The sequence below is a fragment of the Plecotus auritus genome (genome assembly GCF_963455305.1).
Source record: "Plecotus auritus genome assembly, chromosome: 6".
NCBI lineage: Eukaryota > Metazoa > Chordata > Mammalia > Chiroptera > Vespertilionidae > Plecotus > Plecotus auritus.
The window spans coordinates 175,628,467-175,655,836 of NC_137773.1; the positions used below are offsets into that span (position 1 = coordinate 175,628,467).

The window sequence follows — 27,370 nt, forward strand, 5'->3', positions numbered from 1 at the left end:
GCTGCTCGCGTCCCCCGCTCCCAGCGGTACCTGGAAGCACGGGTCGGAGGCCAGCCGGAGGAGGGTCCCCAAAGGGTGGGGGCGCCCTCCAGGGGTGGCTTTGGGTGGCAGGCTCCAAGCCCAGCCAGCTCCGGGCGAGGACCCGAGTGCGGACCCTGGATACCCCGCAGGACGCCCCTCCCCGCCCGCGCATCTATTTAGAGCCCCGCCCGCGGCGCCGGGGATTCTGGGACTTGTAGTCCGTCCTGTCGCCCCAGGGCCTCCGCGACCCCGGCCTCGGACTACATTGCCCAGGGAGCCTCCCGGTCTATATAAGGCTCTGGGGAGCCGCTTCAAAGTGCAGTAACCATGTGGCTGTGCTGCTGAGGCGCTTCCTCGGGCTCGCCGGGTGGGAGGAGAGGAGGAGGAGGAGGTGGAGGAGGAGGAGGCAGGGAGAGGGTGGAGAGAGAAAGCCACGCCGAGAGGAGGTGTGGGTGTTCCGCTTCTGTCCTAACGGAACGAGCTCCCGCTTCGCGAGCATGGGATTACCCGGCGGCTGCTGACCCCGCTCCTCGCCCTGCGCCCCCAAACCGGCGTGGCTCCCCGGGCAGCAAGGTAGCGGCTGGGGCCGGGCCGAGGGCGCGGGGAGTTGGACTGTCCCCAGGACGCACAAGTTTTTGCGCCGCTCTGGGAGTTCTTGGTGGATTTGCAAGCACTTGCAGGCATTTGTGGGTTCTTTTACTGCGGGCCTTTTTTTGGGGGGGTGGGGGTGGGGGTGTTCATTTGCGGTTAAAAACATTTTGACTCCAGTGAGTCGCTTTGAGGGCGACCCTGTCTGGGCTGGAATAGAATTCCCCTGAGTTGGAAACTGTTGCAGCAGCTGCAGGAAATAGGTTGTTTTTTGGGGGGGAGGCGGGTGGTGGTTGTGGGGGTGTCATATGTGGAGTCCGCTCAAGGAAACCATCTTTCTCAAAACGTAACCCTTGCTTGAGCCGCACAGTTGGGAGAGTCGTGCGTGTGTGTGTGTGTGTGTGTGTGTGTGTGTGTGTGTTGGGGGGGGTATAAAACGGGGAGCGGGGCGGGATGAAGTGTGGACGAGCGGGGGGGGGGGGGGCGGGATGCGGGTTTCTGACCCTCGGCCTCCCCACGGGAAACTAGTGCTGTGGGTGCCGCCGAACACTTCCCTTAGTCCCAGCCCCTGCGCGGGCCAACTTGGTGTGCCAGCCTCGCTTGTGGGCTGCACCCTGGAAGTGAGTACGCGAGGTTACCCGGACTCTTCGCCCACGTGATCCCACCACCTGCCTGTCAACTGGGGTGGGGGGGGGAGCAGGGGGTCTCTCCAGGAAGGAGGTTAAAGAAGGTGGGAGGTGGGGGCTTGGAGCTTTTCCCTCGGGACCACCTGAGGTCTCACACGCAGTCTTCCTTCTCAGTCCCCAGGAACTGACCACAGCGGGCAGGACTCGCACCCCTGGCTGGACGTGTTTTGGCAGCGGAGTGCCTGACCCGCGTCAGGTGAGTGTGGAAGCCTGCGAAAGCTGCGGGCAATGATGAGTTTTCGGCCTCAGCCTGCTTGACGTCCTCTCGAGGGAGCCATGGAGATGGGGAGGGGAAGGAAAAGGAAACTCCGTGGTGGCTCAATCTCCAAAACGTGGCCTGGCCCCTGGGGAGGGCTTTCGGGGAGCAGGTGATTCGTAGGGGCCAGTCTGCCCCCAGCTTTTGGCTGCGGCTCAGAATGGAAGCGGCCTGGAGGTCCAGGAGAGGAGGGCAAAGGCCATCCCTGGGCGTGGGGGGGGGGGTGGGACGCGGGGGGCAAAAGAAGGGGCGTCCGTCCGTTGGTGGACTGGGAATGGAACTCGCCAGGCAGCGTGCTGATGACTTAAATCCTGAGGGATGCAGTGCCTTCGGCTGCCAAGACGTGGAAGCAAAAATGAACGGCTTCTCTCGTTCAAAAATAGTCACTTTCTTTTTTTCTTACCGTGAACGTGCGCTTAATCAGGGTAGGCTGGACTGCACGAAATGAAAGTGGCGGCCGCCAAATGGAAAGAGGTAGAACTTTAAAAAGGGAAGTTACTTCTTGAAGCAGAAGGTGGTGGCATCCAGCCCTGGGCGTGAACCCCCTCTGCCTGTCCAGGATCTGAGGTTCCCCGCTGTGAGGTGCCTGTGGGGTAGGAGCTGAGGGCCACATTTATCTGTAAACAAGCAGCTCCTATATCCCGCCCCCCCGCCCCCCGAAATGGCCAGACTGCACTTTAAGAAAGAGGTTTCCATGGGTCCCCATTGCTGCAGATCCAGCCATCAAAAGTTTTTCCTTCTGAGATGGTCAGGAGCGGGGTGAACAACAGGGTAAGGGGGTGTGTGTGTGTGCGTGTGTTGGGACGTAGTAACTTCTTTAACATTCTAAATATTTAGCTGTTCCCTGGGCTACAATCTTGGGGCTTTTCTAATTAGAAAAGAAAAGCCAGACACTTCATTATGGTCGTCCAGGGCTCTTGTTTCCTGCTGATAAGATCCTCGGGGCGCGGGTGGCTTGGAGCATTCGGATGTGTGAGGGCCAGTTCCTTCGGGGAGCTCCGGGGACTGGCCCGCTGCGGGGCACTCAGAGGCCAGGCCTGGTTCAGCTCGCCCGCCTCCGCCACGTGGGCTGCAGACCCCGTGCAACCTGCCCAAGTCTTCTGCATCTGGCTGCGACCCTAATGCCGACACACGAAGTACGTGTGAGCCAGGCCCAGGACTGGCTGTCACAGAAACCCAGGGGTGCAGGTACAGGTGGAGGGCCTGAGGTGCAGAGAGTGGAATCGCGTGCTCACACATGGTGGGAGCCAGGTGGAACCGTACCCACAGGCTGCGGCTGTCCTGTGCCCACACGTGCACCTCGGTTGGGAGCGGGGAGGGAGAAGCTAGGAGACGCAATGAACTTACTGCTGTTGCTGAAATAAGTCTTGCTTGTGTCCCACCCAGGGGGAATGAGCACCGTGTGCCCTGATGTAGGAAGGACATGGCGGGGCCGCAGGTGTGGGGATGGCAGAGGGTGGGTATTGGAGGAGGGGTGCGGTGCATTTAGGAAAGCTGAGTGCTGAAAGCCGGGACGAGAGGAAAAGAAGCCAGACCATGGGGAACCCCCAGCCTCAGGGTCATCTCCTGCCTGAGCTCCCCTTGATCATCTCCATTCAGGCCTCTGAGCCGGTGAAAGGAGTCGGGCATGTCCCCATCTGAATAGGAAACCTTTTTTTGTTTAAATATATATATACACACACACACACACATATATATATATTATTGATTTCAGACGGAAGGTAGAGAGACAGATAGAAACATCAATGATGAGAGAATCATTAATCGGCTGCCTCCTGCTCACCCCACACTGGGGATCGAGTCTGCCACCTGGACAAGTACCCTGACCGGGAATCGAACCGTGACGACCTGGTTCATAAGTTGACACTCAGCCACGGAGCCACGCCGGCCAGGACGAAACCTTTTCATATTCCTTGCAGTCTGCCTTGTGGCCGGTTGGGCAGAACCCTTTTTTCTTCCTTTCTTCTGTGCGTGTGTTAAAAGCACAGCCTGCTCTGTGAATAATTCACATCAGAGCAGAGGCCCCGATCAGGACTGCCTGTCGGGCAGGGAGAGTGCGTCACGCTCTGAATGAACTGCTCCTGGCCTCGCTCGGAGCCCGGGGACGTGGCTGGAGCCGGCAGGGTGCTGCCCTTTTCAGCAAAGGGGTCCCTCTGCGGGGAGCGGGCGTCTTCTCTGTCGGGACAGGAGCTGGGCTTGGCTGCTGAGAGAAGTAAGTGAACTCGAGGCACATCTGGTGCCTTGTTCCTCAAAATATTCTCAAAGGACGAAGACCAGGGAATGAAAGCGAGACAGAGAGGAAAGAAACTTCTAATCCAGTGGCACATACCCAGCCGACTTCCAGAGGAAAAAATGGAACGGCTTTTTTGCTCATTTATAATGATCTCATGAAAATGGTCTGATTTCTTTACGAGCTGCTCTTAAAAAGCAGGGCAATGCGGCCCTGGCCTGTTTGGCTCAGTAGTTAGAGTGTCAGCCCTCTGGCTGAAGGGTCTTAGGTTCAATACCAATCTAGGGCACGTACCTCGGTGGCAGGCTCGACCCCCAGCCCCAGTCGGCCGAGGGCACATGCAGGAGGCAACCAATCAGTGTGTCTCTCTCCCATCAATGTTTCTCTCTCTCTCTCTGTCTCTCCCCCTCCCTCCCTTCCATTCTCTAAAAAAAAAGAAAGAAGAAAATCCATTTAAAAAACATCCTCGAGTGGGGATTAACGACGACGACAAAACAGCAAACCAATGTGAAACAACAAACACCTCACAGGAACGGCAGAAAAGCAAACCCCACACAGAGAATAAAAGTAGGCCTGGCGTTCGGTTTCTAGGTCAAGCTGCCCCGGGCCCCTCTCATTAGGACTCATTAAGGAGTCTGCACAAAGGCAGTGTCCCGTCTTGTTTGCTGTTGGTTTGATCTTTTAACATAAACACATGCCACGCGGGCTCTTGGGGCACTGAGAGTGCCTGCGACTTTTTTTTTTTTTTTTTATTAATATAATTTATTGATTTTTTTACAGAGAGGAAGGGAGAGGGATAGAGAGTTAGAAACATCGATGAGAGAGAAACATCCATCAGCTGCCTCCTGCACACCTCCCACTGGGGATGCGCCTGCAACCAAGGTACATGCCCTTGACCGGAATCGAACCCGGGACCTTGCAGTCCGCAGGCCGACGCTCTATCCACTGAGCCACACCGGTTAGGGCCGCCTGCAACTTTTCCGTTCACTTTTGCTGTGTTGAATCGGCTCTTTCGGTGAAGTCAGGGAAGGTTTGAAGTCCGAGACGGGACGGACGCGATTTCTGTTCTTCCTGCCAATTGTCAGAGCGTCTGTGGCTCTGAGGTTAACGCGGATGAGCTGGAGGAAAACACGGGGCGCGTGACCCACTGAGCCGCATCGCGGAGGCAACCAGGTTGTCCGGGTTCTTGCCCGAGCTGGACAGGGTTGAGGCATTTGGTGTGATAAATCTATTCAAGAGATTCTAATACCTGTTAAAGCGGTTACAGTCCAGGTGTTGATTCCATTGAGCATTTTCTCTGTGCCCGGGTGTGTTGTACGTGCTGGGGACCCAGCCATGCGAGGCCCACTCCCTGAACACCTGGATGGGGGGAGGCTGCAGCATAGGTGAGCAAGTGCTAGACTCCCAGGCGTCCAAAAACTACGGCCCGCGGGCCACATGCAGCCCGCCGAGGACATGTATCCGGCCCACCGGGTGCCGCTGCCTGTCCTGCTTAGCAGCCGACTCGTCCCGGGCCCGCAGTGCGCATAGGAATTTGTTCATAGTTTTTTTTTTTTAAACTATCGTCCGGCCCTCCAACGGTCTGAGGGACAGTGAACTGGCCCCCTGTTTAAAAAGTTTGAGGACCCCTGTGCTAGATTGTAACAGGTGTCAATGCTGCGGAGAGGAAGCGGCAGAGCAAGCGGGGAGGGAGGGCACGCGCAGGCGAGGATGTGGAGCAGGCGGGACCCTGTGCACTGTTGGTGGGCGCGGAGACCGGTGCGGTCGCTGTGGAAAACAACCTGGGGGCCCCTCCAAACATTAAACAGAGAATGACCAGAGGGTCCAGCAATGCCACTCGTGGGGACTTGAGCGGATACTGGTGCACTCGTTTTCAAAGCAGCGTTATTCACAGTAGCCAAGATGCGGAAACAGCCCAGGTGCCCACAGGATGTGAAGGGATAAGCCAATGAGGCCTTACAGGTACTGTGGTATACTGTTCAGCCTTCAGGAGGAAGGACATTCCCACACGTGCACGACATGGGGGCGTCGTGAGGGCATTGTGCTAGGTCAGCCGTGGGCAAACTATGGCCCGCGGGCCGGATCCGGCTGTTCTATCCGGTTCTCTTGCTCTCCCCTCCGCTCCTTTACTTTGAATTTATATTAGTTCACACAAACACTCCATCCATGCTTTTGTTCCGGCCCACCGGTCCAGTTTAAGAACCCATTGTGGCCCTCGAGTCAAAAAGTTTGCCCACCCTGTCAGCTAGGTGAAAGCAGCCCATTACAAAAGGACAAGTATCGTCTCATTCCAATGCGGTCCCTGGAGCAGTGAGACCCATAGAGACAAAGTAAAGTAGGGGGTGCTGGTGGGGAGCGGGGGGTGCTCTGTGGGTAGAGAGTTTGATGTTGGGAAGATGGAGACATTCGGAGGTGGGTGGTGTGATGGATGGTCGTACAACAACACGCATGGACTCAATGCCACGGAACTGCGCGCTTGAACATGGTCACCAGGGTACATTTTATGTTGTGGGTGTGTAAGCTACCCCGAAAACACCCACCAACAGGTAATGACAACCACAGCAGCAAACACAGGGAACGGGATACAGGAGTCCTCAGGTGGGGATCAGGAGCCAGGGAGAGGGTCTTGTAAAAAAATGTATCTTAATGTTTTTATTGATTTCAGAGAGGAAGGGAGAAGGGAGAGAGAGAAACATCAACGATGAGAGAGAATCATTGATCGGCTGCCTCCTGCACGCCCCCTACTGGGGATCGAGCCCGAAACCTGGGCTTGTGCTCTGACTGGGAATCGAACTGTGACCTCCTGGTTCATGGGTCGACACTCAACCACTGAGCCACACCAGCCGGGCAGGGAAGGGCTCTAATGTGGTGCCTTGGAGCAGAGAGCTGAAGGAGTGAGCGGTTAGCTGCATAGATATCTGGGCGAAAGGATGTTCCGAAGGGCCAGAGCAGCATGTGCAAAGGCCCTGAGGTGGAGCAGGTATGACCCACTGGGGAAGGTCCAGGAGGCCGGGGTGGCTGCAGCTGAGGGCGCTGCGAGGCATGCAGACGGGAGAGAGAGTCAAGGTCAGATCCTTCAGGGCTCTGCAGGTGAGCAGGGATTTATTTCCCCAGGTTTTCTAACACCCGCAGAGTTCCCAGCGTGGTCCCCAGCATCACCGCACTGTGCCGTCCTCTCCGAAGAGACTGGTGAGGATGTCAAGGTCACGTGCCAGACGGGAACCTGATGGGGGTTGGGGGGGCTGGGGAACGACCCAGATTTCTAGACCGTCTGCTTAAACACCTGGCTTGCCTGACACTGCTGTTCACTGCAGTTGGGAAGGAGTCCTTGATGAATAGGTGAGCCTACAGGGGTTTGGACAGCACCTCCTCGGGACCTAGCGAAATTCCTGTGGATTTATCTTCAGTGCAACCTTCTGCGCCCTGCAGTCCGCCCAGGGTCTGCCTGCCTGTCTGTCTGTCTCCCCTTACCTTAAGGAGCTACCCAAGGAGGTCCCCAGCTAGCATCGCCCTTCAGGGACACGATGTTCAAGACACGTGGTTCTTTCTGATAACTGAAGCGACCGCTTTCACATGGACACACTTAGACAAGAAGGCGCTTTGTCGCTGACCGCACAAAAGGCACCTATTCAGTTGTAGTGAAACCTTAGGAAGTAAAGCTAAGCCACCAAACCGGTCACCTCCAGCCCCAGTGTCCGCGATGCGGGTTCCGAATCTCTCCCCACGTTGACGTGGACGCGTTGTGTGTGTGTCTCTATTTCACGAACAGGGACGCCTGCCGCGCTTCCCGCGGGCCCCCCTTGCCTTTTGCTCCGAATCTCGAACGTCTTTCCTGTTGACAGGCAGACGTCTGCGTCTTCACTTTTCCAGAGGCGGCTCTGTCTTTGCTGGGGCTTCGTTTGAGTGATGGCATGCATGGATGGCGTCACAGGGCCGAATAAGCGCGTCGTTCAGGTGCCCTCCCCGTCACAGGACCCAGCTTCCTCATTCCGTGTCTGCTGCTGCTGTTGTTTTAAGAAAACGAAATTGGAGGATAAAGCAATATCAGGTGTTAGCTATCTTATGACAGGGATAAAGTCCAGGAATCGTTCCTTTAAATACAGAACTTCTCACTTGTTCTTCAAAGTAACCTAATGCTAGAAGGTAGGTAGGGCCTGCACTTAAAAGAAAAACTTTAGCCCCGGCCAGTGTGGCTCAGTGGATAGAGCATCGGCCTGTGGACTGAAGGGTCTCAGGTTCGATTCCGGTCAAGGGCATGTACCTTGGTTGCGGGCACATCCCCAGTGAGGGGGTGTGCAGGAGGCAGCTGATCGATGTTTCTCTCTCATCGATGTTTCTAACTCTTTATCCCTCTCTCTTCCTCTCTGTAAAAAAATCAATAAAATATATTTTAAAAAAAAGAAAGAAAGAAAAACTTTACGCCCTGGCCGGTGTAGTTCCGTTGGTTGAGCATCGTCCCGTACACCAAGAGAGCACAGGTTCCATTCCCAGTCGGGGCACATGCTCGGGTGTCAGGCTTGAGCCCAGTAGGGGGCGTGCATGAGGCAACCAATCTGTGGTTCTTGCTCATTGATGTTTCTCTCTCTCTTCCTCTCCCTTCCTCTCTGTCTCTGAAATCTATAAAAACATTTTTAAAAAGTTAAAAAGAAACAAACTTTGCTATAGGACATTTGGAATGTCTGTAACATCAAGATTCTGGTATATATGGCGAAGCCCTCATTACGTGTCACTGCCCTCCACGGTTCGTTCATGACGGATCTTGTTTCATTTGCGTCCTCAACTCTCATCTTGGGTGACTTCAAAGCAAATCCCAGACATACCAGTTCAGTGGTCGGCAAACTGCGGCTCGCGAGCCACATGGGGTTCTTTGGCCCCTTGAGTGTGGCTCTTCCACAAAATACCACGGGCGGGCGTGCACGTACAGTGCGATTGAAACTTCGTGGCCCATGCGCAGAAGTCGGTTTTCGGCTCTCAAAAGAAATTTCAAATGTTGTACTGTTGATATTTGGCTCTGTTGACTAATGAGTTTGCCGACCACTGTACTAGTTTATGTGTATGCTAGGAGGTCTCTGTAGTATTGGGATTCTTTTCTAAAAACATAATCACCCACCTCAAGAACGCACAAAACTTCAGCGGGAGAGAAGTTGAATCTGTCTTTTCACTTCCTTGATCTATATATTTAAAAATACATATCTCTACTAATAAAAGGCTAATATGCTAATTAGACCAGACATATTCCGGATGTCCTTCTGGACAAAGCCATGGTAGCAGGGGCCGAGGCAGAGGCGGTTAGGGGTGACCAGGCTGGCAGGGGAGAGTGGTTAGGGGCGACCAGGCCAGCAAGGGAGAGCGGTTAGGTGCGACCAGGCTGGCAGGTGAGAGCAGTTAGGGGCGACCAGGCCAGCAGGCAGAGTGGTTAGGGGCAATCGGGATCAGGCCTAAACCAGCAGTCAGACATCCCCCAAGGAGTCCCGGATTGGAGAGGGTGCAAACTGGGCTGAGGGACCCCCCCCCCATGCATGAATTTCGTGCACTGGGCCTCTAGTAATGTATAATACATATTTCACAGTGTGAATTAGGATTCAAGTAAGGTTGATACATTACAAGCGATTGCTGTTTTTTTTAAAAAAATACATATTTTTATTGATTTCAGAGAGGAAGGGGGAGAGAGAGAGAGAGAAAGAGAGGAACATCAATGATGAGAGAGAATCATGGATCTGCTGCCTCCTGCACACCCCCTATGGCAGTGGTCGGCAAACTGCAGCTCGCGAGCCACATGTGGCTCTTTGGCCCCTTGAGTTTTGAGCAAAGGCCAGCTTAGGAGTACCCTAATTAAGTTAATAACAAAGTACCTACCTATCTAGTTTAAGTTTAAAAAATGTGGCTCTCACAAGAAATTTCAATCGTTGTCCTGTTGATATTTGGCTCTGTTGACTAATGAGTTTGCCGACCACTGCCCCATGGGGATGGAGCTGGGCATGTGCCCTGACTGGGAATCGAACCGTGACCTCCTGGGTCATAGATGTCGTCATGCTCAAGCCCTGAGCCACACTGGCCGGGCACAACCTGTAGATTTTATTTATTTTTTAAAATATATTTTATTGATATTTTACAGAGAAGAAGGGAGAGGGATAGAGAGCTAGAAACATCGATGAGAGAGAAACATCGATCAGCTGCCTCCTGCACACCTCCCACTGAGGATGTGCCCGCAACCAAGGTACATGCCCTTGACCGGAATCGAACCCGGGACCCTTCAGTCCACAGGCCGACGCTCTATCCACTGAGCCACACCGGTTTCGGCACAACCTGTACATTTTAAATGAAAGCTTTTCCAAAAGGCAGTCGACACATCCCTGCCTTTTAAAAAGGAATCCTGAGCAACGTGCTCTGTCTCTTCCGCTTGGTCTCCGTCTTAGCTAAGGCGCAGAGTGCTCCCGGGTCGGCAGGAAGTTGCTTTTGTTCTCCATCCGGGGTTTTCACGCTGCCTGGCACCCCTGGAGGAGGTTGTGGCATCGGTTACGTGGTCCCTTGGTGGGTGGAATTTTATTTATTTATTTATTATTTTTTTAAAAATTTATTTTTATTGATTTCAGAGAGGAAGGAAGAGGGAGAGAGAGATAGAAACATCCATGATGAGAGAGAATCACTGGTCCGCTGCCTCCTGCACACCCCCTACTGGGGATCGAGCCCACAACCCAGGCATGTGCCCTTGACCAGAATCAAACCTGGGACCCTTCAGTCCGCAGGCCGATACTCTATCCACTGAGCCAAACCAGCTAGTGGTGGAATTTTTTTAAAATGAAGTAGGCTAGAGTAGAAAATATCCAAGGATATCGCTCAGCTACTTTAAAAGAACTGTGTCCATTGCAACAGACGTCCTCATTCATTCTCTCTGTGGCGCAAGCAGGACACTGGGCTGAAGTTTCTGACGGGGTTGCAGTCCCAGGTGTAAGAAACAGCGTCCTACATCTCTGTGACTCCTGTGGTCACCAGACCAGCATCCTGAGCTTCCGCTGCGTCAGAACCTGCGCGATTAGGAAGGTCCCCGGGGGGGACTCGAACACCTGTGGGAGTATGAGAAGACCTGCAGGAAGAGGCTTGCCCTGGGCCTCTCTTGTTTCTATGGTTACCTCGTGTTTTGGTGGCGGGCTGTCACCTGTGAAAACTGACCTTTGTACTCCCCCTGGCATCCTCTCAGATTCAGTCACCCGCCTCGGGGCAGGGGGGTGCGTGCGTGGGGTTCTGGCAGGACTCTCTGGGACTTGCTCACATTTGGGGACCTTTTTATTGGATGTTCAGAGAGAGGTAGAATGAGGCCAAGCGCTCCCTGTGGAAACTCCGTGGGGTTGTGCAGTCACAGAGATAAACCTGCTGCTGGACACTTGGAGGAAGTTACGTTTGAGAATGTTTAATGACCCGCCGCGTCAGCAGAACCTGCGGACCATGATGTTCCTCGTCAGAAAAGTGGTGAACGTGAGAAAAAACATCCCTCGTCTCCACGTTCCTCGGCGTTTATTTGCATTTCAGGAGGCGCTCTATCTGGGAAGCGATTTTGTTTTGCAAAAACAGCTCAGAAGCATCCCGGGCACATGTTCCTGAGCAGAAAAAGCTGATACAACGCCGAGGCTTCGGGACGTTCCCTTCTGTGCCTCGGCGGGCGCGCGCTCCCGGTCCGCCTCCCTGCTTTCCGCGCCGTCCGCCTGCTGTGTTCTTCCCCACCCCTCTCTGCCCTCCTTGCCAAGGCCTCCCAGCCCCAGCCCAGGGCTTCCTCTTCTGGGCAGCCTTTCCTGGTACTTGAACATCTCCTGTTGTTGGAAACTTTGTGGCACTTTAGAGCTATTTTCCTGGTGGGCCTTTTCATTTTGAACCCACAAGCGGGCCTGGCACATTGGAAGTGCTCCCCAAGTATTTGTCGACTGAAGTCATTGACCCACATGTTTCATCTGCCTTGGAAGGCTGTAGGCTGCTCCTCCGGAGACTCTACTCTTTTGCGTCATTCCCCTAATGATTAAATATTTACTGGACTGGAGTATTGCTTTGAAAAACCCCTTCTGCCCTGGAGAGCCAGGGGGCCCGTGGAGAGCCAGGTGGGGCCCGTGGAGAGCCAGGTGGGGCCGTGGAGAGCCAGGGGGCCCGTGGAGAGCCAGGGGGCCCGTGGAGAGCCAGGTGGGGCCCGTGGAGAGCCAGGTGGGGCCCGTGGGGAGCCAGGTGGGCCTGTGGGGAGCCAGGTGGGCCCGTGGGGAGCCGGGGGTGGGGGGCGGCCGTGGAGAGCCAGGTGGGGCCCGTGGAGAGTCAGGTGGGGCCCGTGGGGAGCCAGGTGGGCCCGTGGGGAGCCAGGTGGGCCCGTGGGGAGCCAGGTGGGGCCCGTGGAGAGCCAGGTGGGGCCGTGGGGAGCCAGGGGGGCCGTGGAGAGCCAGGTGGGGCCGTGGAGAGCCAGGGGGGCCCGTGTAGAAATGTGTGGACCAGCCCCTTGGGTGGCTTTGGAGATGTTGCTCTCCGGTGGGCATTGGGCTGGGAGCCTGTTGGTTGTTAACGAGGGGCAGGGAGCTGGGAGGGGAGAGTTCGGTAGCGAAACAAGGTTGCTCTCAGGCTGTAAATGTGTGGCCGGGCCTGACCGCAGGGTGGGGGCCCCTGAGCGGGGTCGGCCTCTTGGGTGCAGGCGGAGGGGGGACACCTGTGGGTCTGTATGCTCCTCTGGGGAGAAGGTGTGAGAATGCCCCCCGGGGCCAGGGCCAGAGAGCTGCAGAATAACAAAGGCTCGGAAAGCAGAGCAAACCTATGTCCCAGAACAGCGGTTCTCCTGGGGGGCGGGGCGCCAGGGGGACCCTGGGCCGTACCTGGAGACCTTCCTGTTGTCACAACTGAAGGGAGAGGGTGCTCCTGGCCTCTCGTGGGTGGAGGCCAGGGATGCTGCTGAACCTCAGGCAACACAGGACGTGTCCCCACAGCAAAGCGTGATGCGCCCCCAGATGTCAGGAGCCCCGAGGTGGGGAAGGCCGTGTGGAGGGTCTCCCACACCGCACGAGGCTCTGCTTGCCCCGAGACAGTGACCTAACTGGCTGCGCTGGTTTCGCCGCCGTGTTTGGTTTCTGTGGTTCAGGCTGCGGGCAGAGGGGCACCCTCAGGTTGCCCGACCTGCACTTTTTAATAAATGGCCTGCCCGCCTCCCGGCCTCCAGGCATCAGCCTTGCTTTCTGGAGGCCCGTGGTCGAACTCTGGCCCCTGATTGGCTGTGTGGCCTCCAAGGATTCACTCAGAGTTTGTTTTTGTTTTGTTGGCTTTTCTACCTATAAAAGGAGGGGTGTGGGCTCCCTACCCGGCCAACGTCACGTTTCTGACGGCCTTGAGGAGCAGGGGACACGGAGATCGAGGCAGGAGCACCAGCTTCTCTGAGAAGTAACTGCGGACGCTGTGCCTGCTTCAGAGATGGGTCCCTTAGCGGCCGTGTCTGTGACGAGGCCGGCGGGTTTATCTTTTCGTGTGTTCAGCTCTTGGGTCTCTGACGAGCAGCAGCTACGCCAGAGCGGCCCTGCAGGGCACGCAGCGGCCTCCCCGAGGCCTGCTCACCCAGGAGGCTGCTGGTCGTGTCCTTAGGGACCGACTGGCTGAAAACGAAAGCAGAATGTGACTTTCTAGGCTCCCAGGGAAGTGCGGCTGCAGTAGAATGAATTATCTCTGGATGGGACTCGCCGTGTGTCTGGGGACGGTCTGATTGGCCGCTGCAGGACAAGGAGGCCCGTCGTTACGGTGGGGGCCGGCCGGGTGTCCCGCTCAGAACCCTGCGGCTCCTCCTCCTTGCAAATAAAGACGAAATCTCCGAGTCTCTGCTCAGAGGAAGTTCCAGAGTTAACCATGCGCGTGCCCGGTGGCAGAGCCGAGCCCCTGCACGGGGGCCGTTCCCTTGGCTGGAATGGTCAGCGCAGGAGGCAGTGGGCTTTCTGTCTGCGTCTCCAGCCACATGACCATATATGTACCCGGGCCTGGCGGCGGGTGCTGCTGTGGAGGGCGTGGCCTCGGCCTGGCCGGGAGCCTGAGCCAGGGCCGGCGGCTCTCCCTTCTTCTGGGCACGCTCGTGTTTTCCCTCCGAAAGGCCTGCGGTCTGCCAGGCGCTGCCCGCGGGGGGCTGCTGACCTCAAAGCGAAGTGGTGCCTTTGGTGCTGGTGACGGCTCTGGCCCCCAGGTCTTGCCAGGCTGCTGGGGACGGCTCCCTCCGGCTCTCGGCTCTCCAGGCGCTTTTAAGTCTCCATGCCTAGCCTTGCTCTCTTTAAAGGAAGCCTTTTGATGTGATTCTTCCAAAAACCATTTTTTTAAAAATACATTTTTATTGATTCAGAGAGAAAGGGAGAGGGAGAGGGAGAGAGAGAGAGAGAGAGAGAGAAACATCAATGATGAGAGAGAATCATTGATCGGTTCTTCTCCACGTCCCCTCCTGGGGATGGAACCCACCACATGGGCATGTGTCCTGACGGGGAATCGAACCATGATCTCCTGGTTCATAGGTCGGTGCTCAATCACTGAGCCACGCTGGCCGGACTTAAAAGCCATTTTTAAAGCAGCGTTGAGGAAAGCAGCATGAGAAGCCTTTGGCACAGGCCCTCTGTTTGCCAGGAGGTGGAGGTGATGCGGAAATGCCAGGAAAGAGCAGGGAGGCTGCTGGGTTTTCATCGGCCGCAGTTTTCAGCAGAATGACCTGGGGTCAGAGGGCAAAAGTGGTGACTGAGGGTCGCCGCCAAGGGGGCTGTGTGGGCTGAGCGGTCATCCCTCCTCAGCGTGTGGTGCTTGGAGTTTTACTAGGAACAGTGGAGAGAATGTGCTGCCGGAGTTGGCACTGACCTTGGCCACGTTCACTGATCGCGCGGACCTGCTGGTTAGGGCTGATCTCACTGGACAGTGAGAAGTGTAGTAGCAGTAGTTTATGAGAGCAGAAAATACAGCCGATTAGCCCTGGCCAGTTTGGGTCAGTGGTTAGAGCGCTGGCCTGCAGACGGAAGGGTCCAGGATTCAATTCCTGGTCAAGGGCACGTACCTGGGTTGCAGGTGCCATCCCCGGCCGTGGTCGGGGTGCGTGTGGGAGGTAGCCAATCGATGTGTCTCTCTCACATCAATGGTTCTCTCTCCCCTTCTCCCTCCCTTCCACTCGCTCTAAAAAGCAGCGGGAAAAATATACTTGCGTTAGGATTAAAGAAAAAAACAGCAGGTTAGAGTGACAGCAAACAGTCCTGCTTCCTAGGTGCTAAGGAAGCCCCTCGTCCTCTTTTTCTCATTGAGTCCCCAGCACAGTGTCATGAGGTAAGCCCTCCTGATCCCCATTCTGCAGATGGGGGAACTGAGGCCCAGAAGGAGGAAGTGTCTTGGTCAAGGTTATGACCTTCCCATCACACGGGGGAGAAAGGCAGGCTTTCATCCCAGCTTCTCTCTTCTCTGACCCCTTCCTCCTCTCCCGTCCTGCCCCGGCCCAGGCCGGCAGTGTTTCCCGGACTCTCGGCCCCTTCCTGCCCCGGGGCCCCTGTACGAGCCGGTGCTCGCCCGGAAGGCTCTTCCGTCGCTTGTTCTGCATGACTGCCTCCATCTCGACTTTCAGGTCTCAGCTCGAATGTCTCAACCTGTTCTCTCTGACCCGCCCGGGTTAAGGTGTCACCAATCACGTCACCCCGTTTTCATTCCCGTCGTCGTATGTCTCGCTATCGGATGTGTCTCTCCTGTTATGCCTGTTTATTGCCCGTGCGCCGTCACCAGAATACAGGTGCCCCGAGAACAGGAACCTGAGCGGAGGAGGGGTCGCACATAGTAGGTGCTCAATAAACGTGTTGACTAAAAAGGAGGATTTGGGGTTCAAATCGAGGGGCCGTCTCAAAAGCCCTGGCCGGTCAGTGGTACATTTTGCATTTTAATCCTGTTCTAGCCAGTTTCTCATGCTTATACAGCGTGAGGCCTACGCGCACGGCCCGCGCCAAAGCAAACCCAAGGAAAATGTGTAGCAGCATTTTTAAACTTTTGGGTCTCAGGAGCTCTTTACATGCTCACCGATTCTCGAGGACCCCAAAGAGGACCCCTTCCTCTCTGAAATCAGCAAAAATATATTAAATTAAAAAAAAATGGTCCAAGGGAAGGTAATTGGGTGCAGAAATGCACGGGAGATTGGTAAGCGGTGCCCGAATGGTGCACAGCGGTGGGGGTGGGGGTGCGGTGGGGGTGGGGGGCAGCATGGCTGCGTCCTTGGCTGCTGACACCAGTGCTTGGCAGGGTCTAATGTAAGGGCAGTGGTGATGCCCCCATCACTGACAGTCAGACTCCAGCACCGGGGCCAGGCGGCCGCATTGTAATGAAACGGAGAAGGCTCCAGTGTGCCCGGGTCTCAGGTCCGTCTGCGGGCTCGGCGTCCAGCGAGCCCCTGCGTTCCTGCCTGGCGTCCGCTCTGGAGGACGGCAGTACCTTAGGTGACTTCTCGGTTAATGAAAGGGTTCTAATTTAGTCTCCTTTCAGGAGCTGCTAACTTTTAAATTCTGAATTGTGTGTAGGCGAAAGTAGAGATTTTTTTTTTTTTTAGAAAAATGAATATAATGCAATTAGTTAAGTGTGTGCGGGAGAAATAGATGGGAAAAATTATAAGTGAGGTTTCTGCCGCAGTCGAAGCTTTTAGCAAAAGAAAAAAAAAATCCAAAACTTACCTCGAGCTGCTTAGAATGAAGCGAACAGACTTCTTGTTCTGTGAGCTGTGCTTTCGCCGTCTTCACCCCGGCGTGGAAGGGGCTCTCCGTACTGCATGACCATCCCTTCCAAGAGGCTCCCTCCGCAGGGCCCCGGTGGTGCTGGAGGAGGGGGTGGAGCTGGCCAGGCTGTGGGGCCTGTGGATTTGGGGGCCTACGAGCAGTAAGCATCAGCCCCTCATGGGCTCACACCCTCCTTCCAGACACCGAGGGTGGCCACCTCTCCCGCGGACGGCCTGGTGCCCTTTGGTCAGGTGACCGGAGGTGAGGGGAGACCAGGGAGCAGGTCCCCCTGCTGTGTCCGGCCTGGACCCCACTGGGACAAAGGCTCATGGGAGGGCGGGCCTGCAAGGAGAGAGGCGGCACCTGGACAAGGCCGGGCCGAGCGTACACCTGCCCCCTGCACACCCCCAGCGCACACCTGCCCTCTGCACTCCCCCCGGCCCAGCGCACATCTGCCCCCTGCACTCCCCCCGCCCAACACACACCTGTTCCCTGCACTGCCCCCCCCCCCCCCCCCCCGCCCAGCGCACACCTGCCCCCTGCACTCCCCGGCCCAGCACACACCTGCCCCCTGCCCCCCTGCCCAGTGCACACCTGCCCCCTGCACCCCCCTGCCCAGCGCACACCTGCCCCCTGCACTCCCCCGCCCAGCGCACACCTGCCCCTGCACCCCCCCAGTGCACACCTGCCCCCTGCACTCCCCCGCCCAGCGCACACCTGCCCCCTGCACTCCCCCGCCCAGCGCACACCTGCCCCCTGCACGCCCCTGCCCAGTGCACACCTGCCCCCTGCACTCCCCCGCCCAGCGCACACCTGCCCCCTGCACCCCCCCAGCGCACACCTGCCTCCTGCACTCCCCCTCGCCCAGCGCACACCTGCCTCCTGCACTCCCCCAGCGCACACCTGCCTCCTGCACTCCCCCTCGCCCAGCACACACCTGCCTCCTGCACTCCCCCAGTGCACACCTGCCCCCCCCACCTTCCCAGCCCAGCGCACACCTGCCCCCTGCGACTCCCCAGGGTCCTGAGAGGCCAGAGTGTGCGGAGTGACTGCTCTGCCCCGGAATCCACACACAGCTACTTCCCCACAACCAGCCCCAGGCACACCCGCTCCCTGCCTCCTGATACGGCTTTCACAGGTCCGCACACGGGGACGTGGGCATGGCCCTAACGTCTTTAGTTGGTGCAGCCTCGTGGATGCGGTTTGAAACATGGCTCTGCCTTTGGTGTAAGATGCCCGGTGAGGACGAGGTGGCCTGGGGACCGACGTGGTGTGCAGACGGGGAGGACTGGCCACCGGTCCCTGTGAACCTTAGGCGTCTCCCTCAGCCCCCGGAGGCTGGCTCTTTGGTCTGATAGGGTGCCGTGCTGTGCACACAGGTTCACGCTCAATGCGGTGCTGTCTCCTGCAGCGCCTGGGCAGTGCTGGGGGAGGTGGCTTGTTCTTTGTACTTTGCACACGCATTGACCGGCTTCTTCAAGGGGCGGCGTCCGGGCCCCGCACTCCTGCCCGGGAGAAGGGTGCTCCCGCGTCTCCCGCTGCCCTGGCTGCGCAGTTCTTCTGGGAAGGCAACGTGGCCCCTGGAAGGCAGTTCCAGGAGAGGGGCCCCCCCGGCCATCGGCCGTCACAGTCCTCGGCTCTGCTGAGGGGGGACACTGGAGGGCAGACGTGGGGCGAGGCTCAGGGGTCTGGGTTTGCAGGAGAGGTCTGGGGAAGTCCCGGTTCCCTGCGTGTCTAATGGGTCACCTGCAGCGCACCGTCTTCCCACAGAAATGACCTCGTGTCTTCAATGTCAGCTCAGCTTTTTATAACTGGCTCCCACTCCTCTTTATGGCTGTTCCCATGAGTCAGGCCCGTGTTTTTGTTGGTGTGCGTGTGCATGTGCGTGTGCAATGATTTCTGAGCTGCAGAGATTTCCTGGAACTTAGGAGCCGTTTCTAGGACTGCCTGAACTCGCCGGGTGTGCTCCTGACCCCGGCTCCTACAGACCCCAGCCTTATTCCTCTCACCTGCCTGGGGAGGGGTGCGAGGAGGGGCTGGGGCGCTTCTGGTGGAGGATGGGAAGGAAAGACACCGACATCGCCCTGGGAGATTTGGGGTTCTGTGAAGGCCGCCTGGGCCTCGTGGAGTCTGTCACCAGGTGTCACTCTGTGGGGCTCACTTTGCTGCTCGAGGACCGGGACCCCGGCACCGCCAGGCCCAAGTTCTGTCCCAGGAGTTTCCTCCCGGCGCCCCGCCCCCGAGGCCCACGGAATGTGTCAGCTGCACGAGGCGGAGCGCCGGCTCCTGGTCGCCGTGGAGTTCATGGCCGAGGTCCCTGCAGCCTCAGTCGCTGTTTGACACCGAGGGTCCTGGGGGGCCGGATTGGGCCGGGCGTGGCCGTGGGACAGGCAGGCGTGATTGTGCTCGGAACACCCCGAACGCCAGTGACGTCCGGGGGAAACGTGGCTGCCTGTGGCCTCACGTGGCTCATGTCATGGCCTGCCGGCCACGCTTGGAAAATGGAGCAAAGCTAAGCCAGTTCGCAGGGACTTTCTCCCCCTCCGCTGAGTATTCTTGTTCCTTCTAATCACATTTCCTGTTTTGCTTTGTCTAGGATTTTCGAGAAAAGACATGTCTGACAAGATGTCGAGTTTCCTGCACATCGGGGACATATGTTCTCTGTACGCAGAGGGATCGACCAATGGATTTATCAGCACGTTGGGGTAAGAGCGCCGCCTTCTCCTGCGGCAGCATCTGTCCGAGGCCGCGGGGCAGCGGCTACAGCTGTGGTTTCGCTGCGAGGAGGATGCCGCGTGCTACTCGGCTTTTCCAGGGGCGGGAGGAGCCACGAGCACCAGATCCCTCGGCAGCTCAGGCTTTGTCATCGTTCCCCGCCTTCCCGTAGCGGGGGGCGTGCTGAGGACGTGGGGTGGCATCTGAGGTTCATGGTCCCAGACCCAGAGGGGCGCTCTGAGCCTCACAGAGCCCCGTCGTCGGACGGGGACGTGTGTCGGGGAAGCCGAGCCCGGAAGCGCTCGGAGCCCACCTCTCTGAGGAGCGCAGCCTCCCGCTCCGATTTGCCGTTGGCGTTTTTTGAAAGTTGCAAACTGCACCGAGTTCTGGAAGTCAGATGGTTGCCCTTTCGTGCTTGCTTCAGTTCTCAGCCAGTGTGGAGCAGTCCGACTGTGTCCCCCGTAATGTCCTCCTGTGAGTCTCGTCCCCTCCGCGTCGTGTAGAGGGGGACGGACAGCACCACCCCGGGTCGGGGGGGGGGGGGCGGGGGGACAGGATGCAGAAGCGGGTGCTCAGCTCCCGAAGTCGGGGTGGGCTGTGCTGTGGGTGAGCGGGAGCAGGGAGGCCGGGGTGGCGGCACTGCTGGGTTTGGCAGGAGCTCAGGGGGAGGAGGCCGGCAGCTTCTCCAGGAACATCCCTCCTGGGAGCCGGGCCTGCCTTTAACCAGGGCTGTGACGGGACCGTGCGCCCTCTCAGGAGGCGGGGCGGGGGGATCCCCGGCTCACGTTCCGGTCCCCTCAGCCTCAAGGAGCAGGTGCTGCAGATACAGAATTACAGCTCGGTTGGGCCCCACGGTATAAGAAGTTCATTTTCGGGAGCCCCTGGATAGAAGATCGTCCGTGGCGTTTGGCAAAGAGGAGGCCTTCTGTCCCCTTTTCCTTTTTGGCCGATCCCTTCCATCTCCCCTCCCCTGTGGGGGGGTCTTTCATCCTCCTCGTTTTTTCAGCAAGAACGGCAGCAGCTCTGATTCCGCGAACCCGGGGCGTCCCCAGCAGGGTGCCTTCATCGCTGCACCCACATGGGCCCTGCGGTCCCCAGACAGCGCCGACAGTGAGCCCCGCTGCTGCCGCTGCCCGAGGAGGCGAACCTCTGAGTAGCAGAGAGGATTGGCCACCTGCCCGGGGGTCACAGCGCCAAGAGCGAGGCTCCAGGACCACGCTCCTAAGGGTGCCCTTTGTGGGCGGGGGGGCTGGCTTGCCCGACCGCCCTCGCTCGCTGCCACAACTCTGATCTGGATGCCCCGTTAATCCTCCATCCCATCGTTCCTCCGCGGCCTCACGTTCTTTTAATGGTGCCACCACCCTTCCAGCCCCCAGGCTCCCTGCCGGTCAGTGGAGAGCCCCCCGCAGCCCTGAAACCCTGAAACCGTGGGGCCTCCTTCCCCCGAGGCCTCTGCCTCCAGGGCGTCCATGCGTAGGATTCCGAGGAGGTCCGAATTCTTTATGAGAGTTTTCCTCAAAAATCACCAGCAAATGAATGCTAAGCCGCTAAGCTCCTCCTCCTCCTGGGGGGGGGGGTCCTCTTAACACTTCGCTCAGAGGCGCCTGTTCTTCCCTGGTCCCCTGCACGCAACATTCGAGGATAACTGGGATAAAAATGGATCTGGAAAATTCGCTTGACCTTTTTATTCCCCTCCTAATCCTTTCCCCATGTTTGGACCCGGGGTGTGGATGATGAGGCGTGGCCACGGCTTGGTGGGACTCGGCTTCTTCCCAGCCCCGTTCCCTTCCTGTGATGTGGTCCCCACCCTCCAAATGGCTCCGTCGACACGTTGAGCTTCAGGGCGCGAGTGTGGGCACGTGCGCGCACGCGTCGGAGGGGGCTCTGAGTCTCCTGCGGAGCCTGTTAGAATATGGGGTCCCCCCTGGGACCCAGCTTCAGTCGGCCTGGGTGGCGGGGACCTGGATGAGGGTAGTTGAGAAGCAGGGTCCGAAGAGCATCTCTCCTGAGACCTTGGGACAGGGAGCTGTGAAGTGCTGTCGCCCCTCCTGCTGCTTCTAGGTGGCTGAGTGCTGTGGACAATCCCTTGGCCTCCAGCCCCCACTGGGCCCTTCCTCCTGGTTCCAGAGCTCGGTGGAGTGTCACGTGGGATCTGGTGGCCCCACTGCACCGACACGCCTCAGGTGGCGCTTGGGGTGTAGTCTCTGCTCTTGATTTCTGCATAAAACCCAGGCCAGGGCCGCACTGTCCTCCGGGGCTGCAGAGACAGCTGTGCTTTGGAGCCAGAGGAGGCAAACCGCTGGCTGCTGGGCTTCTCTGGACACTGGGGTCCCCGTTCATTGCCACTGAGCCCCTGGCCTGGGCAGGCGGCCAGACTCGGCCCGGCCCGGCACCTTCTGGGCCGAGAGCAGGCGCTCCCTCCCAGGCGGGCTCCTTCCTGGTTTGTGCCTGGCCCGCGGGGATAGGGGGATGGGAGGGCAGAGAGCGCCTGCCGCTGAAGGCCAGGGGTGGGGCGGGGACTTTGTGGAGAAGAGGGGCCTCTGAGCAGGGCCTGGAGAGACAGTGGGATATTAGGAGTGGAGGGGATTTTGGAGGAAGGAGCCGTCAGAGTAAAGGCCGGGGATTCGTGGCACCTCGCTTTGGGGTAAGAGGGAGCCTGATGCATGGGAGACACCCCGGAAAACTGCAGCCTGGTTGCCCTCAGTAGGGACGTGGACACATCCTTCTTTCTTCGCCTGCCCAAACAGATCCTTTCATTAGTGCTTCTGGAGGAATTGCATGCGTTAGGTTGATCAGTCAGGGCATTGAATTCGGGGTCCAGACGTCATTGGGAGCTGATATTTATTTCTCATTTTTTCCCCTTTCCCCGTTAGCCGCTTCTGAAGCCTCCAAGTCCTTTCCTATTTCCATGCATTGCGGTTCCCTCCGCCTGCAGCGCCCCCTCCTCCCGGCGTTCTCTCTCCCCGTTCAGTTGGTGTGACCTCCTGGGCCCAGCTGCTCCCACAGCCTCAGCTAGTTCCTGGGGTACACAGCCCGCAGGTTATGTTCCCCCGGTCAGTTTGCTTTGGGGGCTCCTGCTCTAACCCTGAGATCCCTGAGGGTAGGGGCCTGCACGAAGTAGGCCCTCAGCCGCCGCTGGGGGAGCGCACGAGCCCTGGCGGTGCCTCCCGGCTTGGGCATTGCCTGCTGGGCTCGGATCCGTCCTGGATGTGGTTTGGAGAAAGGAGCCACGGAACACGGGCCGAGGCGGCCCTGGCAGAGGCACGAGCTGGGGCTTCTGGGGCAGGTTTCCGTGCCTGCAGGGGACCTTCGAGCCCCCAGGGCACCTGGCCGTCTGTTTTTCGGCCAGGAATAGCCCTAGCCATTTTGTTTTTTTTAAAATATATTTTTATCGATTTCAGAGAGGAAGGGAGAGGGAGAGATACAAACATCCATGGTGAGAGAGAATCATGGATTGGCTGCCTCCTGCACGCCCCCTACTGGGGATCGAGCCCACAACCCTGGCACGTGCCCTGACCAGGAATGGAACCCTGACCTCCTGGTTCCTGGGTGGACGCTTAACCCCTGAGCCACACTGGTGGGTGGGCGTGTCTGTTTGATTTTTGCAGCGTGCTTAGGGTTCTATTTTCTTAGGGTTCTGTTTTCTCAGACTTGCCTTGATGTAGCATTTACCTTTTCTTTCTTTTTTTTTTTTTGCAGGCTGGTCGACGACCGCTGTGTTGTGCAGCCGGAAACGGGAGACCTAAACAATCCGCCCAAGAAGTTCAGAGGTAAGACGGCCACCTCCCTGGAGAGGGCGGCGTCCTCCCCGGAAAATGTATGAAGCGCGCTGCGGTGTGCGTGTGTGTGCGTGTGCGTGCGTGCGTGCGTGTGTGTGTGTGTGTGTGTGTATGTGTGTGTGTGTGTTTAAAGCAATTGTGGGTTTATTTACTTACGTATATTTTTAAAAGTCTGATTTTCATTCAGAGCCTTTTGACCTCCTGAGCCTGATGAGGAAGTTCAGGGCAGGGTGGGGGTGGCGTTATGGGGTCTCCACCTGTCCTGCGTGCACGTGGGAGGGCGCCGGGTCGGGTTGAGGCCTCACCTGCGTGCGGCCGTGCCCCAGGCGGGTGCTCCCGTATTGGCCACAGGAAGCGTGTGACTTGGGCAGACTTTGCTGCTGGGAGGGCGAGGTGGGGGGGAGGCGCAAGGGGGGCCTCTGATGCCCTTCGACCCCCGACCTGGGCGAGGCATTCTGGAGGGACAGGCGGGCCCTCCGCGGGCGCCGGCTCTCCGTCAGGCCTCCTGCATCGGGTGTCTTCGGCAGGCGGCTTTGTGAGTCCCACGAGGGCTGAAATGGAGTCGGTACCGGAGCTGGTAGAGAACATCGCGTCTGTCTGCCCGGTGGTCAGGGAGGCTCGGCTCCAGCGGCGAGGTTTTGATCAGGGAGCGCTTTCGAGGCTCCCCGCGCGGCTCCGGCAGCCAGCGTGGTGTGGGCCCGGCCTGGTGCCTGACGCGGGGCCTAGTCCCGCAGGGCCCACACCTTGCCGTTTGCACGTCATAGCATGTGAGTTAGAGGTTCTTGGTAGGTGACTTAGAAACCGATGCTTTTGAATCAAAAGCTAAAGACATTCGGATACAATGGAAAGCAGTTCAGGGGCAGAGCGGCTGGTGTTGGCTGCGTTCATGGGCGTGAGGCTGTCGGCACGTCTTCCCCTGGGGGCTGGTTGCAACAGAGAATGGGTGACAGGCCGGGTGGCAGGACCCTCCGCTGCCTCCAGCCCTCCTCCGTGTCTTCGTCCAGAGCCCCGTCCCGATCGCGGCGGAAGTGAGAACGTGGAGCCGCCGCTCCTAGTCCTGTCAGCCACAGCGTGCCTCGGTTTACCTTTAACAGGCCAGGACCGGTGGCCTCGGTGCCATTTTTAGCGCATGGAGCCGCTGCCTACCTTGTGAGGGCACAGGAACCCGCCAAGGCGGAGTCAGGCAGCCTGTCCGGGGTCACCCAGCTGGCGGTGGGGGAGAGGCATCACCCACGACTTGCAGAACTGCCGGGTCTGAGTCCCACCCCCGGGAGCGTGATGGAGTTGGCCCACGGCGCCTTTATCTGAGCCGCTGGGGAGCCGCCTGCCGTCTTTGGGGTTTGCTGCGGCGTCCCTCCTTTGCTTGACAAATTATTTCCTCAGCTGGATTGGGGGCCCGCACAGCCTGTGTTTAGGAAAATGGGGGCCAGAGGCCTGTTCGTGCAAAGCCCCCTGTGGCTCTGACCTGGGGTGTGTACTTCTGCAGGCCCCCCATTCGCTCGGTAACCGAGGCCCCAGGACCAGGCTTCCTGGGATCCAGTCCATGTCCCAGTAAGCCTTAGCTGTGTGGCACGTGACTTCTTGCTCCACCTCCCTGACCCTTGGTTTTCTCATCTGTAACATGGGAGAGCGGCCCTTGGTTGAGGGCTCCCTCGGCCTTGCTGTTCTTCTTCATTCATTTCCAGGACCTCGTACGGGGCCTGCTACCCCTAGGGGCAAGGACCTGCGTGTGACTGCTTAGCGATATGAGAAGAACTGTACGTTCATATCTCCTTTAGCGATATGAGAAAGAACTGTTTCTCTTCTTGACGTTAGATGCTTTCCTGGGTTGGGGTGTGCACCTGGGTCCCCTACACAGGCCAGTGACTCGATGGATGACTTAATGTCTCTGAGGTTCTTTCCTCACCTGTAAGCCGGGGAGAGCAGCTCCTTGCCTGTAGAGGTGACAGGATTGCAGACAACACCGGTAACGAGCCAGCGTTCTCGGTGCAGGAGACGCGCTCAGTGACTGGGAGAGCGGTTAGGGTAGCTGGGATAGCCAATAGATGCAGTTTCTTTTTTCTGGTAAAAGCGCATTTCTAAGGAATTGCTTTTTTTCTTTCTGCAATTCCCTTGGCTATGTCGCCTGCCCCTCCGCATGTGTAGAAGCAGGGATTGGCCGCACGCCTGTTTCTCGTCCGCCAAGGCTTCTGCGTCACCCGGCGCAGCTCCGTTCGGAGTGTCTCGGTCCCCGGGGGAGGAGAAGCGTGGAGGGTGCCGAAGGATTCGGGTCCCTGGGTCCTGGGGTTGCGGTGGCACTTTCGGGGGCCCCCCCCGGCCTGCGGAAGGTGAGGCAGGGTCTCTCTCCTTCCTCCCTGACTGGTGTTGGCTTAGCCCAGGTCCAGAAAGAGCAGGGAAGGCCGACATCTGGTCGAAACCAGGAATAGAAACTCTGTGGTTAGTGAATTCCTTTCTCTGTGGGATCTTCCCCCCTCCCCCCGTCCCCTCCCCCACCCCTCCCCCTGCAGTGACATCTTCTGCGAAGGGAAGAGGGAGCCCGACAGCCAGTCCCCTTCCTGGTCCCAGGACCCGGCTGCTCTCTTTACTTTTCTTTTTAAAACATCTTTTTTTATTGACTTCAGAGAGGAAGGGCGAGGGAGAGAGAGAGAGCAGCATCCATGATGAGAAAGAATCACCGATCGGCTGCCTCCTGCCCGCCCCACACTGGGGGTTGGACCTGCAACCCAGGCATGTGCCCTGACCGGGAATCCAACCGTGACCTCCTGGTTCCTAGGTCGACGCTCAGCCCCTGAGCCGCGCCGGCCAGCTGGCCCCTGCTGTGCTCTCCCTGACCGCAGGGCTGTGGCGCAGCGACAGGACTGGGGCTCTCGCGAAGAAGGAGGGGCTCTCGTGCAGCTCATGCTCCCTACGTGTGGTCCCCTCTTCCAGATGGGATCACCTCCCGCTGGTTCAAGAGGCTGACCTTGGCCCCGAAGGCTTACTCTTGACCCAGGGCCGCCTTACCCATGCCACCGCGTCAGAGAGGTGTCGGCCTGGGGGAGGGTCTTCGTGCAGCAGAGCAGCTGTTGGGGGGAAACTCAGAGTCTGCGATGGGGGACACGGTGCGGGGGAAGGGGTGCTGTGATGTCGGTCCGGGGTCTGTGTGAACTGGGAAGAGGCGGAGCGTGTTCTAGATAAGCCTCTCCCGTGTCCCCCGTTTCTTCTGTCTCCCCGATCCGGTGGGTTTCCCACACAGCAATCACTAAGCGGATGTGAAAATGCACGTGCAGCTCCGGTGGCTTCGAGGCCCTGCTCTGCCCCGCCGGCCGCCGGGCTCGGTGATGGGCGGGGGCGGGGCGCCCCGATGCGTGAACCACGGTCCCCTGGCTTTCAGGAGCCTTAGGGTTTCATGGGGAAACAGACCCACATGGTGACTAACAGGAGCCAACATGAATAAGGCGCTTACTTTGTGCAAAGCGTGTATGGGTTCTCTCTCTTCACCCACGTCACCCAGCTGCGAGGGCAGGCACCGTGTCCCCACTGAGCAGGTGAGCGTCTCCCCGCAGTGACCAGCATCCCTCCACAGGCCTCTCGGTCCCCTCTGTGCTCTTGGTGGCTCGGCCTTGAACCTCCCGGCAGCTTTGTGGGGGGGACTCGAAGAAGAAGCGCCCCATTTCTAATCGAGCGAGAAGTACTTCCGTGTCGCCCCCTTCCCTGGTCACCGTCGGCGTGGAGTCAGGCTGAGGCGGATGCGGGAAAACCTGAGGAGAGCCGGCGTCCAGCCAGCGTCTGCCGCCCCCGGCCCTGAGCCCCGGGGGAGAGGGGGGGGTGGGGGGACAGGAGAGCCCTTTCACCTCTCCAGGCCTCAGTATCCCCGTCGGATAAGTGCCGTTCCGGTGAAAGGACTTCCCAACACCCCTTGCAGCTCGGAACTGTGTGGAGGGCTGGAGACGGCCGGTTACCGTGTCACCGAAAGCCCGGCGCGTGGGCCTCGGCCTCCGGAAGCCCCGGCCTCCCGAGCAGGCCCTGTGTCTTCGGGCTGCAGGCCTCCTCTGTCAGGATGAGACGAATGCGTGGCACCAGCCAGGCCTTGCGCGGGGCCAGATGGGGACACAGCCAGGATACTGGGTGGCAAAGGTCCCATGGACTAGGGTGGCCCTCACTGGCTCCCTGGCTCAGCTGTCTCTCAACCCCCCGCCCCCGCCCCGCCCCCGCTTCACTGCACTTTGCCTTAATTGTTGCTAAGCAACATTATTATTTTTTTTTTCTTTAGGCAAACCATGCAAGGAATGAATTCATATCTCATTTAGTTTTAAATACTCACATGCAACGGGGGTGGGGGGGCTAACTTCACGTTTTTTGTGTATTTGGGTTCTAAGCCGTGATGGGCCTTAAGCAGGGGGGAC

The 27,370-nt window shown here is 58.3% G+C and overlaps 1 protein-coding gene across 8 annotated transcripts in view; it reads left to right on the plus strand.

Annotated features, from left to right (window-relative positions):
• Positions 1-339: 339 nt before the first annotated feature.
• ITPR1 (inositol 1,4,5-trisphosphate receptor type 1) overlaps positions 340-27,370 on the plus strand; it is a 189,111-nt gene continuing 162,080 nt past the window's right edge. For all 8 annotated transcript variants that reach the window (XM_080674783.1, XM_080674784.1, XM_080674777.1 and 5 more), the window contains exons 1-4: positions 340-594; positions 1,410-1,491; positions 19,088-19,196; positions 22,906-22,976. In XM_080674783.1, coding sequence (XP_080530909.1) covers positions 19,105-19,196; positions 22,906-22,976 — 163 coding nt within the window. In that variant the 5' untranslated portion in view covers positions 340-594; positions 1,410-1,491; positions 19,088-19,104. The remainder of the gene's footprint in view (positions 595-1,409; positions 1,492-19,087; positions 19,197-22,905; positions 22,977-27,370) is intronic.